The following is a 15,569-nucleotide window of genomic DNA, read 5'->3' as shown; positions in this document are numbered from 1 at the left end:
AATATTTATCCTTCAACCAACATCACTAAGAACAGGTTATCTGGTCATGATCACACCACCATTTGCTGCAGCTTGCTATGTGCAAATTCACTACTGCATTTCCTACAACAGTGACCATACTTCAAAAAGTGCTCCATTGGCTGTAAAGTACTTTGGGACATCCTGAGGTTGTGAAAGTCACCATATAAATGGAGGTTGTCTTTTTTCTTTCTAACAAACTAAGTCAATCAATCTCAGTTTTGAAATTTTCAACTGACCTCCAACTTTAACAGCTTTTTTAGAGGGAAGAGTTCCAGATTTCCAAAAGCCTTTGTGTGGACAAGTACTTCTTGACTTCACCCTGAACAGCCTTGCTCTAATTTTCAGGTTTCAAAGAGTCATCATATTGGACTTGAGATGTTAACTCTTGTTTCTCTTTCCACAGATGCTGCCAGACCTGCTGAGTTTTTCCAGCATTTTCTGTTCGTATATCAGACTTCCAGTATCCGCAGTATTTTATTGCTTTTATGTTAAAGTCTAGTTAGAACTTGGTAGGCCGAGACTTCCACAACTTAGTGATCTTGTTCACTTACGGATTAGATTTATCAACAACCAGGACAAAATCCTGGAACTCCCCCCACTAACAGCACCGTGGGTGTACCTACACCACATGGACTGCAGTGGTTCAAGAAGGCAGCTCATCACCACCACCTTCAAGGGCAATTATGGATGGATAATAAATGATGGCCTAGCCAGCAAAATCAACATCCCTTAAATTAATAAAAAAAGGAACGCTGTCAGAAACAGGGAATGAAGAAATCCTACATTAACTCGGCAAACTAATCAGTATACTCAATCGGAGATGTACATCTTGCACACACACAGGCCATTCAGCCCATCAACATATACTTATATGCCTCTCTCCTCTAGGTACTCAACAAGCTGGTCATTAAACTGTACACCTCATCTACTTGTAGTAGTGAGTTCCAACCACTCTCCATAAAGATACTTTTTGGATTTGTTTTTTTTTTCTTTACTCTTTCATGTACTGGCAAGCATTTGTTGCCCATCCCTGATTTCCCTTGAACTGAGTGGTTTGCTAGGCCATTACAGAGGCTGTGGAATCACATGTAGGCCAGTACATGGCAATTTCCTTCCCTAACGGAAATTAGTGAACCAGATGGGTTATTACTGAGACTAGCTTTCAAATCCAGATTTACTGAATTCAAATTTCACCAGCTGCCATGGAGGGATTTGAACCCCTGTCCCCACAGCATTAGCCTGGGCGCCTGGATTTCTAGTCCAGTGACATAACCACTATGCCACTAAGTGTTAGTATATATCTTACAACTGAAAGGTGACCTGTAACCTTTCATCAGGTCACAGAGCTAAAACATTAACCTTTTCTGAAAAGAGAGACACGTTGCTGAAGCTTTTCATCTTGCATTCATCAGGACAAATGCAAGAATGCCAAATTTCAAACTATCACAACAATTTATACTACAGGTGCAAAGGGTGCTGATTGGTTGGCAAGTTGACTCTGATTGGCTGAGGCATTGCCATGGAGATGCAACAGGGAACTATGGGCTCCCCAAGCTTCTGGGTAATAAAAAAAGCACACAAGGCTTGAACATATTCCTTTTGTTTGCAGAGAACAGGTTCTGACTTATGCATGTATGTTGCTTCTAGCAAGCATAAATGTTAAGAGCTTGACGGATTATCTTAAATAGGTTATTAGTTTCTTTCTCCGTGGCAGCACCTCCGCCAGAGTTGACTTACCAATCACCATCCTTTTCTCTTGTATATAAACTGCTGTGAAATTTGGCATTCTTGTATTTGCCCTGGTGAATGCAAGACAAGTAGTTTTGGCAACACATCTCTCTTTTCAGCTGGTACTTGTTACCCACCCTTTATTTGATACGACTGGATGGTTTTCTAGGCAATTCAGAGGGCAGTGAAGAAACAAAACAGGGGCAGAGATTATGGTCTGAAATTAATTAACTTTGTACCAAAAGCAGAATACTGTGAATGCTGGAAATCTGAAATATAAAACAAAGTACTGAAAATAATCGGCAGGTCTGGCAGCATTTGTGGAGAGAGGAACGGAGTTAACATTTCAAGTCCAATATGACTTTTCTTTGAACTGCAGAGGTAGGGGTTAATGCTGCTGAAAAAGGACGGAGAGGCAGGTGGAGCAAAAACGGCGTCAGGGATAGTTTAGAGGGAGTGGGGGATTAAATAACAAAGATGTCATGGAAAAAAGGGAAAAGAGAGCTGTAATGGCTGCTGTAAAGAAGTAAAGCGTGGGTCCAGAGTGTTAATGGCAGAATAAAAGGCAGCTCCTTGAAAGCAAAAACAAGACACAAACTGGCACTTGGGAATAAAAAATTCAAAATGAAGGAGAGAGTTCATGGTCTGAAGTTGCTGAGCTCAATGTTGACTTAATTTTGAGTCCACAAGGCCGTTAAGTTGGGAAAAAATCCTAATCGGAAGATGAGGTGCTGTTCCTCAGCTTGCGTTGGGCTTCACTGGAACATTTCAGCAGGCTGAGGACAGAAATGAGTGTGGAGGCGAGGTGGTGAAAAAAAAATGGCGAGCAACTGGAAAGTCAGGGTCATGCTCATGTTTGTGTTCAGTCTCTCATGTAGAGGAAACCGCATTGTGAGCAGCAAATACAATAAACTAAATTGAAAGTACAAGCAAATCGCTGTTTCATCTGCAAGGGATGTTTGAGTTCTTGGACATTGAAGAGGGAGGTGAAAGGGGCAAGTGTTACACCTCCTGCAATTGCGTGGGAAGGGGAGTAGCTATTGGGGATTATAGGAGTGGATATAGAGAAGATAAAATAAGGGGTAAAATTCTTAACAGGCTGCAGGAGCAGAGGGACCTGCAGGAACATAGATCATTGAAGGTGGCAGGACAGGTGGAGAGCAGTTAATAAAGCATAAGGTATCATGGGCTTTATTAACAGTAGAAGAGCAAGGAGCTTATACAAAACACTAGTTAGACCTCAGCTGGAGTGCTGTGTACAGTTCTGGACGCCATGCTATAGGAAGGATGTGAACACATTGGAGAGAGTGCAGAAGATGTTTACAAGGATGGTTCCAGCAATGAGTAACTTCAGTTATGAAGACAGATTGGAGACGTTGGGACTGTTGGAGAGGAGAGCGCTAAGAGGAGATTTGATAGAGGTATACAAAATCACGAGGAGGCTAGATACAGAAGATAGGGAGAAACTGTTCCTGCTTGTAAAAGGATCAAGAACAAGAGGGCACAGGTTTAAAGTGATTTGCAAAAGAAACAGATTTGATGTGAGAAAAACTTTTTCACACAATGAGTGGTTCGAGTCTGGAATGCACTGCCTGGATGTCAGGTGGAGGCAGGTTCAACTGAGGTATTCAAGAGGGCATTAGATAATTATTTGAATAGAAACAACGTGCAAGGGTGCAGGGAAAAAGCAGGAGAATGGCACCAAGTCATAACGCTCATTCGGAGAGCAGGTGCAGACACAATGGGCTGAATGGCCTCCTTCTGCACTGTAACAATTCTGAGATTCTGGACCAGGGGGGGCTCTCCTGCCTGCTAACCTATCCTTGACCTCCCCCACTTTTGTTCTACTCAACTTCCCTTCCCCTTTAGTAAACAGAATGAACCTATCACATTTCTACCTCTCTTCAGTTCCAAAAAGAGTCATATTGGACTTGAAACACTAACTCTGTTTCTCTCCACAGGTGCTGCCAAACCTGCTGAGTTTCTGGTTTTATTGTTGAACTCAATGTTGAGTCCAGAAAGCTGTAAAGTCCCAAATCAAAAGACGGGGTGCCGTTCCTCGAACTTACACTGAGCTTCATTGAAACAGTGCAGGGAACTGAGGACAGAGAGCAGACTGACAACAGGGCAGAGAATTAAAATGACAGGTGACCGGAAGCTCAGGGTCATGCTTGCGAACTGAACAGTGACTGGTCATCCAGTCTGCGACTGAGTTAGAGTAGAGACCACCACATGGTGAGCGACGAATACAGTCCACTGAATTGAAAGTTGGACACATAAACCACTGCTTCACCCCAGAAGGAGTGTTTGGAGCTATGGTCAGTGAGAAGGGAGGTGGTAAAAGGGCAGGTGTCACACCTCCTGGTGAGTGCGATAAAGACAAGACGATACAGATGATTCAATCCCTTCTTTATTCCTCAAACTCTGGAAAGATTCAGCAGTCTTTAGATCTTGTTAAAAGCAGCAACATCTACGCTTTGCACCTGAAAATGAACAAAGAAAAGATGTCGATTAGAAGAACCAGTGACTATTTAACCACAAAGTTAAAGATTTTACCACCAGGTTACTGTGGCAACACAGTAGCAAGGAGCAAAGATACAAAAGTGTAAACCTGCAGAACTGTCAGAATGGATTTAAGATGCAAATTGTGCAACTTGATAACAACAGTTATTAGCCAACAGGGCCTGGTTCTTGGAAATGAGGCGGGCCAAGTAGATCAAGTATCAGTAGGGAAACATTTTAAGAGATGGTGATCATTGTATTGTATGTTTTAGAATGATGATAGGAAAGGAGATAGGCAACCCAGAATAAAAATAATTAACTGGACAAGAACCGACTTCGATGGGGCAAGAACGGAGCTGGGCCAGATAGATTGGAACAATAGATTGGCAGGAGAAACTAGCTCAGCAATGGGCTACCTTCAAAAAGGAATTTGTTTGGGCACAGTCAAGGTATATTCCATCGAAAGGGGAAGGTAGGACAAACAAATCCAGAGCTCCCTGGATGAAAAAGGATTTTGAAATTAAGATAAAAAAGAAAAAGTGTGCTTATGACAGGTGTCAGATAAAAAATACAATTGAGAACCAAGAAGAATACAGAAGGTTCAGAGGGGAAGTGAAAAAGCATATTACAGAAGCAGAGAGGGATTATGAGAAAAGACTGGCAGCCAACATAAAGGGGAATCCCAAAGTCTTCAATATGCACATAAATAGCAAAAAGGAGTAGGGCAGATTAGGGACCTAAAAGGGAATTTACATATGGATAAAGGCACCATGGCTGAGCCATTAAGTGAATACTTTTCACCCGTCTTTATCAAGGAGGTAGATATTACACAGGCCATGGTGACAGACGAGGAAACTCTGTCACTAGAAGGGTTCAAAATTGATGAGGAAGTGTTGAATAGGCTGTCGGTACTTAAAGCTGACAAGGCACCGGGAACAGATGAGATGCATCCAAGGATATTGAAGGAAGTGAGAGCAGAAATTGCAGAGGCACTGGCCATAATCTTTCAGTCTTCTCTAGGCTCCTTAGTGCCACAGGGTTAGAGAATTGCAAACATTATGCCCTTGTTCAAAAAAAAATTGTAAGGATAAGCCCAGCAATTACATACCAGTCAGTTTAACGACAGTGGTGGGCAAGATTCTAGAAGCAATTATTCTGGATAGAATTAATAGTCACATTGAAAAATATGGGTTGATAAGGATGAGCCAGCATGGATTTTTAAAGGGGAAATCATGTTTAACTAACGGAGTATTTTTGAAGAGGTAACAGAAGAGGTAGATGAGGGCAATTCTGTGATGGGCTTTGAAAAGGCATCTGGCACAGTACCATACAACCAACTTGTCAGAAAAGTTATAGCTCATGGAATAAAAGGGACAGTAGCAACGTGGATACAAAATTGGCTGAAAAATAGGATACAGAGAGTAATGGTCAATGGATATTTTTTGGGCTGGAGGAAGGTTTAAGGTGGAGTTCCCCAGGGGTCGGTATTGGGACCCTTGCTTTTCCTGATATATATTAATGATCTAGATCTTGGTGTGCAGGGGACCATTTCAAAGTTTGCGGACAATATGAAGCTTGGGAGTGTTGTAAACTGTGAGGAGAACAGTGTAGACCTTCAAAAGGACATAGACAAGTTGGTAGAGTGGGCAGATAGGTGGCAGATGAAGTTCAATGTGTGAGGCGATGCATTTTGGTAGGAAGAACATGGACAATATTAAAAAAAAGGTGGAATTTTGAAGGGGGAGCAGGAGCAGAAAGACCTGGATGTATATGTGCATAGATCATTGAAGGTGGCTGGACAGGTGGAGAGAGCAGTTAATAAAGCGTATAGTATCCTGGGCTTTATTAATAGGGGCATAGAGTACAAAAGCAGAGGGGTTATGCAGAATTTATGTAAGACACTCCTTAAACCTCAGCTAGATAGAATATTGTGTACAGTTCTGGGTGCCACATTATAGGAAGGATGTGAATACATTGGAGAGAGTGCAGAAGAGTTTTACAAGAATGGTCCCAGGGATGAGAAACTTCAGCTATGAGGATAGATTGGAGAGGCTGGGACCGTTCTCCTTGGAGAGAAGGCAGCTGAGAGAAGACTTGATAAGTTTTCAAAATCATGAGGGGGCTGGTCGGAGCAGGTAGGGAGAACGAGAGTGCACAGATTTAGAGTGATTTGCAAAAAAAACCAAATGTGCCGTGAGAAAAAGCTTTTTCATACAACAAGTGGTTCAGGTCTGGGATGCACTGCCTGGAAGTCTGGTGGAGACAGGTTCAATTGAGGCATTCAAGAGGGCATTAGATGATTATTTGAATAGAAACAATGTGCAGGGGCACAGGGAAAAGGCAGGGCAATGGCACCAGGTCATAATGCTCATTTGGAGAGCTAGTGGATACACAAAGGGTAAAATGGCCTCCTTCTGTGCCATTAAGATTCTGTGAACAGGGAACAAGTGTGTTCTGTGGGCATAGTGTCTATCAGAGGACAAGTCAGAGCTGGTTGCACCTCCCAACAGGATTGATGATGCATCGTGATCACAGGTACAACTCAAGCTGAGCAGATCTAGTCCTGAGTCAACTCTTCCAAGCAGCCACACTTCCATCAAAGGGATAGGGATATGGTGTCCACAGCAAGGTGGCGGTGAACTGCTTTTTTGAACCACTGCAGTTCGTGTAATGAAGGTGCACCCACAGTGCTGTTATGGAGGGAATTCGGGAATTTTGACCCAGGAATGATGATGGAATGGCTGATTTAAGTCCAAGTTGAGCTAGTGTGTGAGGGAGATGATGGTGTTCCCACTTGCCTTTGCGTTTCTAACAGGCTGAGGTGGTGCATTTCAAACAAACCCAGCCCCAGCAATGCCCTGAGCTCCACCAATCCACCCGACAGCCAGCTTTACAATTCAATACTCACGTAATCCTCAAACTTGGTGATTTCTTCCTCCAGCTGATCTGTGCCAACCTTATCATCTTCCACCACGCACTGAATCTGCAGTTTTTTGATCCCGTATCCAACTGGTACCAGCTTGGAGGCTCCCCACACCAAGCCGTCCATCTGTACCGTGCGCACGCTCTCCTCCAGCTTCACCATGTCCGTCTCATCGTCCCACTGTGGAGAACAAGCATGCATCTCAGTATAACTGCAGTCAACCCCACTCACCATAACCAACTTTGACCGACCAAAACCTATGCCCTGGCCTCTCTATGTAGTGTCTACATTGCAGTCACCTGTCAGACGGCCTCAGAGTGATCGATCTGCCCCTGTAGGGAGTCACCTGTCCACTTTGTCAGCACCAACCGCTCTGAACGAATCTTGATTCTGCCGATTAAAAACTAAACTACAGCAGTCGTAAGAGGTGGAATTTCCTGTTGGGGCTACAATCGGGAAGTTACACTCATTCGTGCACCCAAATTTCCTGCTAATTTCATGAATGTACACCACAATTCAGCGTAATCAATCGGGGTCCAGGAAAAGTGCTGTGTTTGACCGCTTATTCACCCCTTTAATAATAAAATTGAAGTTCCAAACCAACTATACTCATCAGACACTGCATCTTAGACCATGCAACCATGGAAGCTTTAAAAACATTGTGACTTATACTGATGCCATAAAAATGCCTTTAAAAGCAACAGAAAATACAGGGTAGATCTCAGCAGGGATTAAAAATAGCTTGAAAAAAATATTAGCACTAAAAACACCAGCAAACGACAAGCTAATGCTCTGGGTACACGGGTTCAAATCGCACCACGGTAGCTGGTGGAATTGGAATTCAATTAATAAAATCTGGAACTGAAGCTAATCTCAGTGACGGTGACCACGAAACTACCATCAATTGTTGTAAAAACCCATCTGGTTCACTAATGTCCTTTAGCGAAGGAAATCTGCAATCCTTATCTGATCTGACTGTCCTGTGAAAAAGTGTGACAAGGCCCTAGGTTCAAGGGTAATTAGGGATGGGCAACAAATACCAGCCTTGCCAGCAATGCCCACATCCCACAAAAGAATAAAAAGGAGCAAAACTCCATCAATTTTGTGGGTGAAGGCAGGGCAGGGGAAGAGGCGATGGGGTGGTGAAAGCCACACGCTGTATGCTGCAATGTACTGCTCGAGGGAGATAAGGGACAGAATGATCTGAAGTGTTCCCCTCACCCCCCTCCAGGGTGGGTGAAGCACGTCACTGCCCAACACCCCCAGCTCTTATTTTCACTCACAGCGTTAGCTGATCTCAGAATCAATTCCCAAGTCACAAAATATCACAGTGGGTGGGAAGAGGAGAAAAGTACAAGATCCTGTTGTATGCACTTTTTCTTTGCAAAATGGTTTCTCTCATTCAACTTTTGAATTCATAGAATCTTACAGCACAGAAGGAGACCTGTTGATGTACTGTACCCGTGCCAGCTTCTTCAACAAGAGTTACCCAATTAGTCCCGCTCTCCTGCGCTTTTCTCCTTTGCACGTATTTATCTAATTCTGTTTTGAACATTATTATTCAATCACCCACTACCCTTTCATGCAGTGCTTCCAGAACACAACAACTTGCTGTGCAAAAAAAAAGTTCCCATCCCACCCTGTTTCTTCAATTTGTGTCCTCTGGTTACTGACCACCCCACCCCTCCCCCACTAGTGAAAACACTTTCTTTTTATTTACTTTTTAATATTTATTCAAACAGCTGTTATCATAATACTGGACTTGAGTAATGCTGAAAAAAAGAGAGATGCTATCAAAGCTATTTGCCTTGCACTCATTAGGACAGCTCGGAAGAAATTACAAAACCGTAGCAGGGGAACATCAATTTATACTGCATGAGAAGAGTGCGCTGATTGGTTGGTAAGCTTGCCAACAATTAGCATGTCTACTTTGCTTTGTTTGTTCATGGGGTGTGGGTGTCACTGACTAGGCCAGCATTTATTGCCCATCTCTAAATGCCCTTGAGAAGGTGGTGATAAGCCGCCTTCTTGAACCGCTGCGGTCCATATTCTTGACAAATTAAGCCATAGGGGTAGAACTGAAAAACAAAAAAGGGGCAATCACATTGCTGGGAGTGTACTATAGGCCCCCAAACAGTCAGAGAAATAGGAGAGCAGATTATGCAGGCAAATTTCAGAGAAGCGTAAAAATAATAGGGTGTCAATAGTGGGGGATTTCAACTTCCCCAACATTAACTGGGTTAGTCATAGTGTGATAGGTTTAGAAGGAGAGGAATTCTTAAAATGCATCCAGGAGAGCTTCTTAAGCCGGTACGTAGAAGGTCCTACAAGACAGGGGGTGGTCCTAGACTTAATTTCAGGGATTGAAGCCAGGCAAGCGGTAGAGATATCAGCAGGGGAGCATTTTGCAGATAGTGAAATAAAGGAAAATCCAAAGTTATTTTACAAGTACGTTAAGAATAAGAGGATAACTAGGGAAAGAGTAGGGCCCATTAAGGACCACAGTGGTAATTTGTGTGGAGCCGGAAGAAGTAGGTAGGGTTCTAACTGAATACTTGGTGTCGGTGTTCACAAGTGAGAGGGACGACATGGCTATGGAAATCAGGCAGAAGGACTGTGATATAATTAAAGAAATTAGCATTGAAAGGGAGGAGGTTCAAAGTGGTCTGAGAGGCTTAAAAGTAAGGGGCACTGGCAATAATTTTCAATACCTCTCTGGCCACAGGAGAGATGACAGAGGACTGGAGACAGCCAATGTGGTACCGTTATTCAAGATGAGACGAAGGCATAAACCAGGGAACTTGAGGCCAGTCAGTCTAACCTCAGTGGTGGGGAAACTATTGGGAGCAATTCTGAGGGGCAGAATTAATCTGCACTTGGAGAGGCAGGGATTAATCAAGGACAGGCAGCATGGTTTTGTTAAGGAGGTTATGTCTGACCAATTTTATTGAATTTTTCAAAGAGGTGACCAGGTGTGTAGATGAGGGCAATGCATTTGACGTAGTCTACTTGGTTGGCTGAGTGGCAGGAAGCAGAGGGTGATGGTTGAGGGGTGTTTTTGTGCCTGGATGCCTGGGATTCCACAGGGATTGTTGTTATTTGTGGTATATATAAACGACTTAGACATGAATGTAGGAGGGTTGATCAGTAAGTTCGCAGATGACATGAAAATTGGTGGGGCGGTAAATAGTGACCAGGGTAGCCTTAGATTACAGGAGGGTATAGGCGGGCTGGTCAAATGGGCTGATCAGTGGCGAATGGAATTTGATCCAGATAAGTGTGAGGTGATGCACTTGGGCAGGACAATCAAGGCGTGGGAATACACAATGAATGGTAGGACACTGGGAAGTACTGAGGGTTAGAGGGACTTGGTGTGCATGTCCACCGGTCCCTTAAGGTAGCGGGGCAGGTAGATAATGTGGTTAAGGCGGCATATGGGATACTTGCATTTACTAGCCAAGGCATAAAATATAAGAGCAGGGAGGTTATGCTGGAACTGTATAAAATGCTGGAACTGTATAAAATGCTGGTGAAGCCACAGCTAGAGTATTGCGTGCGGCTCTGGAATCCACATTAAAGGAAGGATGTGATTGCAATCGAGAGAGTGCAGAGGAGATTTTGCAGAATGTTTACAGAATCAGAATCTCAGTGCAGAAGAAGCCCATCGAGTCTGCACCGACACGTGAAAAACACCTGACCTACCTACCTAATCCCACTTACCAGCACTTGGCCCAGACATGAATGTTATGATGGGCCAAGTGCTCATCCAGGTACTTTTGTGAGACAATGTGAGGCAACCCGCCTCCACCACCCTCCCAGGCAGTGCATTCCAGACCGTCACCACCCTCTGGGTAAAAAAGTTGTTCCTCACATCCCCCCTAAACCTCCTGCCCCTCACCTTGAACTTATGCCCCCTTGTGACTGACTCTTCAACTAAGGGGAACAGCTGTTCCCTATCCATGCCCCTCATAATCTTGTTCACCTCGATCAGGTTGCCCCTTAGTCTTCTCTGCTCCAACAAAATCAACCCAAGTCAATCCAACCTCTCTTTATAACTTAAATGTTTCATCCCAGGCAACATCCTGGTGAACATCCTCTGCACCCCCTCCAGTGTAATCACATCCTTCCTATAATGTGGCAACCAGAACTGCACACTGTACTCCAGCTGTGGCCTCACCAAGGTTCTATACAACTCCCAATATGACCTCCCTACTTTTGTAATCTATGCCTCGGTTGATAAAGGCAAGTGTCCCACCTGCTTTTTTCACCACCCCACTAACATGCCCCTCTGCCTTCAGAGATCTATGGACACACATGCCAAGGTCCCTTTGTTCCTCACAACTTCCTAGTGTCATGCCGTTCATTGAATACTTCCTTGTCAAATTACTCCTTCCAAAGTGTATCACCTCACACTTTTCAGGGTTAAATTCCATCTGCCACTTATCTGCCCATTTGACCATCCTATCTATATCTTCCTGTAGCCCAAGACACTCAACCTCACTGTTAACCACCCGGCCAATCTTTGTGTCATCCACAAACTTACTAATCCTACCCCCTACATAGTCATCTATGTCGTTTATATAAATGACAAATAATAGAGGACCCAGCACAGATCCCTGTGGTACACCACTGGACACTGGCTTCCAGTCACTAAAGCATCCTTCTGTCATCATCCTCTGTCTCCTACAACTAAGCCAATCTTGAATCCAATGTATCAAATTACCCTGTATCCCATGTGCACTTGCCTTCTTTATAAGTCTTCCATGTGGGACCTTGTCAAAGGCTTTGCTGAAATCCACATAAACTACATCAACTGCAGTACCCTCATCTACACACCTGGTCACCGCCTCAAAAAGTTCAATCAAATTTGTTAGGCTGGGCTGCAGAGTTTTAATTATGAGGAGAGATTGAATAGACTGGGGTTATTTTCCCTGGAGCAGGGGGCATTGAGGGGGGACATGAGTGCGGTGTATAAAATTATGAGGAGCATAGATAGGGTAGACAGGAAGGAACTTTTCCCTTTGGAGGAGGGATCAATAACCAGGGGGCATAGATTTAAGGGGCAGGAGGTTTAGAGGGGATGTGAGGAAGAAATTTTTCACCCAGAGAGTGGTGGGAATCTGGAACTCACTGTCTGAAAGGGTGGTAGAGGCAGGAATCCTCATAACGGTTAAGAAGTATTCGGATGTGCACTTGCGATGCCATGGCATACAAGGCTATGAGCCTAGTGCTGGAAGATGGGATTACAATAGTTAGGTGCTCGTTTGACCAGCGCAGACTCGATGGGCCGAAGGACCTTTATCTGTGCTGTAGACTTCTATGACTGGACAAAGTGTGGATTATAAGAGCAGAAGATGCTGGAGACACTCAGCAGGACAGGCAGCACTTGAGGAGAGAAAAGTTTCAGGGTGACTTTAACTATTTCCAGTCCTTAAGAAAAGTCATAATTGAGTCGAAATATTAACTCTGTTTCTCTCTACATGCGCTACCTGACCTAAGTTTTTGCAGCATTTTGTGTTTTTTCAAGGTTTCCAGCATCCGCAGTGTTTTGCTTTCATGGTGTGTATTTGCAGGTGTCTGACATTATATAGATTTTAGAACAAACCTCAAGAAAAAAAGAAGAATCAGTGAACTGAATTTCCCGCTACCCAGTTCACTAAGTCACCAAATACCCACCCCACAAGCCCTGAGACCTGGGTGTCCTCGTACACCAGTCGCTGAAGGTAAGCATGCAGGTGCAGCAGGCGGTAAAGAAGGCAAATAGTATGTTGGCCTTCACAGTGAGAGGATTCAAGTACAGGAGCAGTCCTGGGATGGCGGGACTGACAGGCTCCGCTGTGATGGTTCAACAACCCCATCAAGATGTATCATCTAGACAGACCTCATGAGCCAGGTATAGTGCGATGGATATGGGGGACAGAGAGAGAGAGAGAGAGAGAGAGAGAGAGAGAGAGAGATGGGGGGGGTCCCTGGTGTCTGTGGAGCAGAATTTGGCAGGGTTAGGGTGGGGGGAATGTACCATAGGTGAGGGGAAAGGAATGCAGGGGGGTGGGGACACGGACGACGGAGGAAGGAATGTAGCATGGGCGTGTAATGAATCATGAATTTGGGTGGGGGGGGGGAGGAAGAGGAGGAGGAAGCTGGAGATGTGAGGAATGCACCATGGATGTGGAATTACTGTGATGGGGGTGGAAGGGGGGCCGGTGTTTTGGTGAAAGGAGGATAGCTTACCGGTTTCACGTCCAGAAGGATAGAGGACTTGGCGATAAGGGCAGGTTTCTTGGATTTCTTCTCTGCATATTGACGTAATCGTTCCTCACGAACCCTCTCCTTCTCTGCACTCTCTTCCTCATCACTGCTTCCAAAAAGATCAATGTCATCGTCATCAACCTCCTCTGCCTCAGGCTGCTTTGTGTTGGGCTTTACATAAAAGGAAGAGCACTATGTTTACAGGATAGAATCACTGGAGACCAGGACAGTGTGAAATAAAAACACCGCCACACGCCTTTCAAAATTCATACAAGCCCAATACAGTGGCAACCGAGGGCCTCTGAAGCGCGCGAGCGAGGGTAGGGGGGTGGTGGATGAGTGTTGGGAGTGGGAAAGAGAGGGCATGAGAGCGCTTCAATGCCTGATCAACATTCACCCTTCTATTAACCTGAGCAGGACACATTCATCGATTTGCAAAAATCGGTGACCACATAGCACCTTTCACAACCTCAGCATGTCCCCAAGTGTTTCACAGCCAGTGTATTTCCCCTGAAGCACAGTTGCCAATTTACTGTCGGAAACGCAGCAGCAGATTTGTGCATAGCAAGCTCCCCACAAACAGCCATATGATAGTGACCAGGTAAGGTGTTTCAGTGGTGTTGATTGAGGGCTCTGGTGAGGACTCTCCCCTGTTCTTCTTCGAATAGTGTCACAGGGTTACTGAATCTTTACTATCCATTCGAGGAGGCAGCTAGGGCCTAGGTTTAATGTTTCACCTGAGAAACAGCGATTCTGACAGTGCAGCACTCCCTCAGCACAGGTGTCAGCTTAGATGAGAGGGCCAGCCTTTAGCTATAGAGCTGCAGGGGGCTTTTTAGGTTGCTGTAAGAGCCCCTCAACCCCCATTTCTTGCTGAAGCCCTCCACTCTCCCATTTAGGCACCCCCCCACCCCCCCATTCACCAGTTCCCTTCTCTATTCCCCAATTACTGGTGCCCCGCTAATTCCCCCCATTTAATGAAACACTCCCCTAATTCAAACATAAACCTTATAGAATTATGGAATCTGGGGCAAAAGTGATCCTGGGGCAATGAGGCAGAATTTGTCCCAATTCTCCCAATAGCTCTGCTTGCAAGATCACCACCTGGACCTTTATCCAGTGACATGCACTTTGGGCAGGGGCAGGGTCAGCCTCATTTGTTGCCCTGTCAGGGTGAAATAACACCATGCGCTGTCGGGCTGAGGTATTGGAGGGTGTCTATCAATCCATTCCCCAACACGGGGCCAAACTCACAAGGGGGTGGCAGGGGATGATGATAATGGCATCTTACCTTGCTGTGCGGGGCTGGTGGGCAGACTGCAGGCTTGGTGCTGGTCGAGGATTTCTCCAATGTTGACAGGCGAGCCTCTAGCTTTGACAGAGCCAACCGCAGGTCTTCCACCACTAACAAGGAGTGAACAAGGAGCAGCATCAAAGTACAATACACACAGGCTGCGCAGAAATCAAAAACACTTACAGCGCATCTTCTGCTATTCAGAGCAGGCCCCTTCTCCCCCACCGCCCCCAGTGAATTATGGAAATTGGCAGGTTATGGTAAATATATTTGGCTTGGTCTCATATGAAGGGCAGGTTGTATTATGGACACGTCAGGGGAGACCATGTACAGAACAAACATAATTCAATCTTTCATGGCTGCCCGTCAGGAGGTGGCTGCAGTTGGCAGATAGGAACTTGTGTAAAGGGTTTGGCCCAGTGAGGATTCAGGTAGATAATGGAAGCAGTAATAATGGAAGTACAGTAACAGCCTGCTTGAGTTTCAATTATACTGAAGAACAAATGAAGGAAGTGGGACCAAGGTTGAAGGAGAAATTGCCATTGGATTTCTGAGCTTTCCACATTCAGTTCTCTAGCACCCCCTGCAGACAAACCAGCACATTTACAATGTAGGGAGCCGGGCTAAAACCCACTGAGAGTTTCAATAGACTACTGCTATAAGACCAAAGAGGTGTTAATTATCATGCAGCGAATGGAAAGGGGAGGCAAGGAGCAACTTTTCTCTCTAGTCTCCATATAATGAAGAAATGGAGAGGCATTGGACAAGGTGCAAAAAAGATTTACAGAGACAATACCACAGCTGTGAGGTAATACCCACCAGAAAGGCCTAAACAAGCAGGGGCTCTTTTCT

At 44.8% G+C, this 15,569-nt stretch overlaps 1 protein-coding gene across 6 annotated transcripts in view; it reads right to left on the bottom strand.

Moving 5' to 3' along the window:
- Positions 1–4,141: 4,141 nt before the first annotated feature.
- Positions 4,142–15,569, bottom strand: part of eef1db (eukaryotic translation elongation factor 1 delta b (guanine nucleotide exchange protein)) — a 41,087-nt gene continuing 29,659 nt past the window's right edge. For all 6 annotated transcript variants that reach the window (XM_041185208.1, XM_041185207.1, XM_041185209.1 and 3 more), the window contains 4 exons: positions 14,715–14,827; positions 13,406–13,594; positions 7,160–7,354; positions 4,142–4,232 (listed from right to left, as the gene is read on the bottom strand). In XM_041185208.1, coding sequence (XP_041041142.1) covers positions 4,194–4,232; positions 7,160–7,354; positions 13,406–13,594; positions 14,715–14,827 — 536 coding nt within the window. In that variant the 3' untranslated portion in view covers positions 4,142–4,193. The remainder of the gene's footprint in view (positions 4,233–7,159; positions 7,355–13,405; positions 13,595–14,714; positions 14,828–15,569) is intronic.

Source organism: Carcharodon carcharias, chromosome 3, assembly GCF_017639515.1.
Source record: "Carcharodon carcharias isolate sCarCar2 chromosome 3, sCarCar2.pri, whole genome shotgun sequence".
Classification (NCBI taxonomy): domain Eukaryota; kingdom Metazoa; phylum Chordata; class Chondrichthyes; order Lamniformes; family Lamnidae; genus Carcharodon; species Carcharodon carcharias.
The sequence above is the reverse complement of the archived record's forward strand: the minus strand, read 5'-3'. Positions and strand labels throughout refer to the sequence as shown.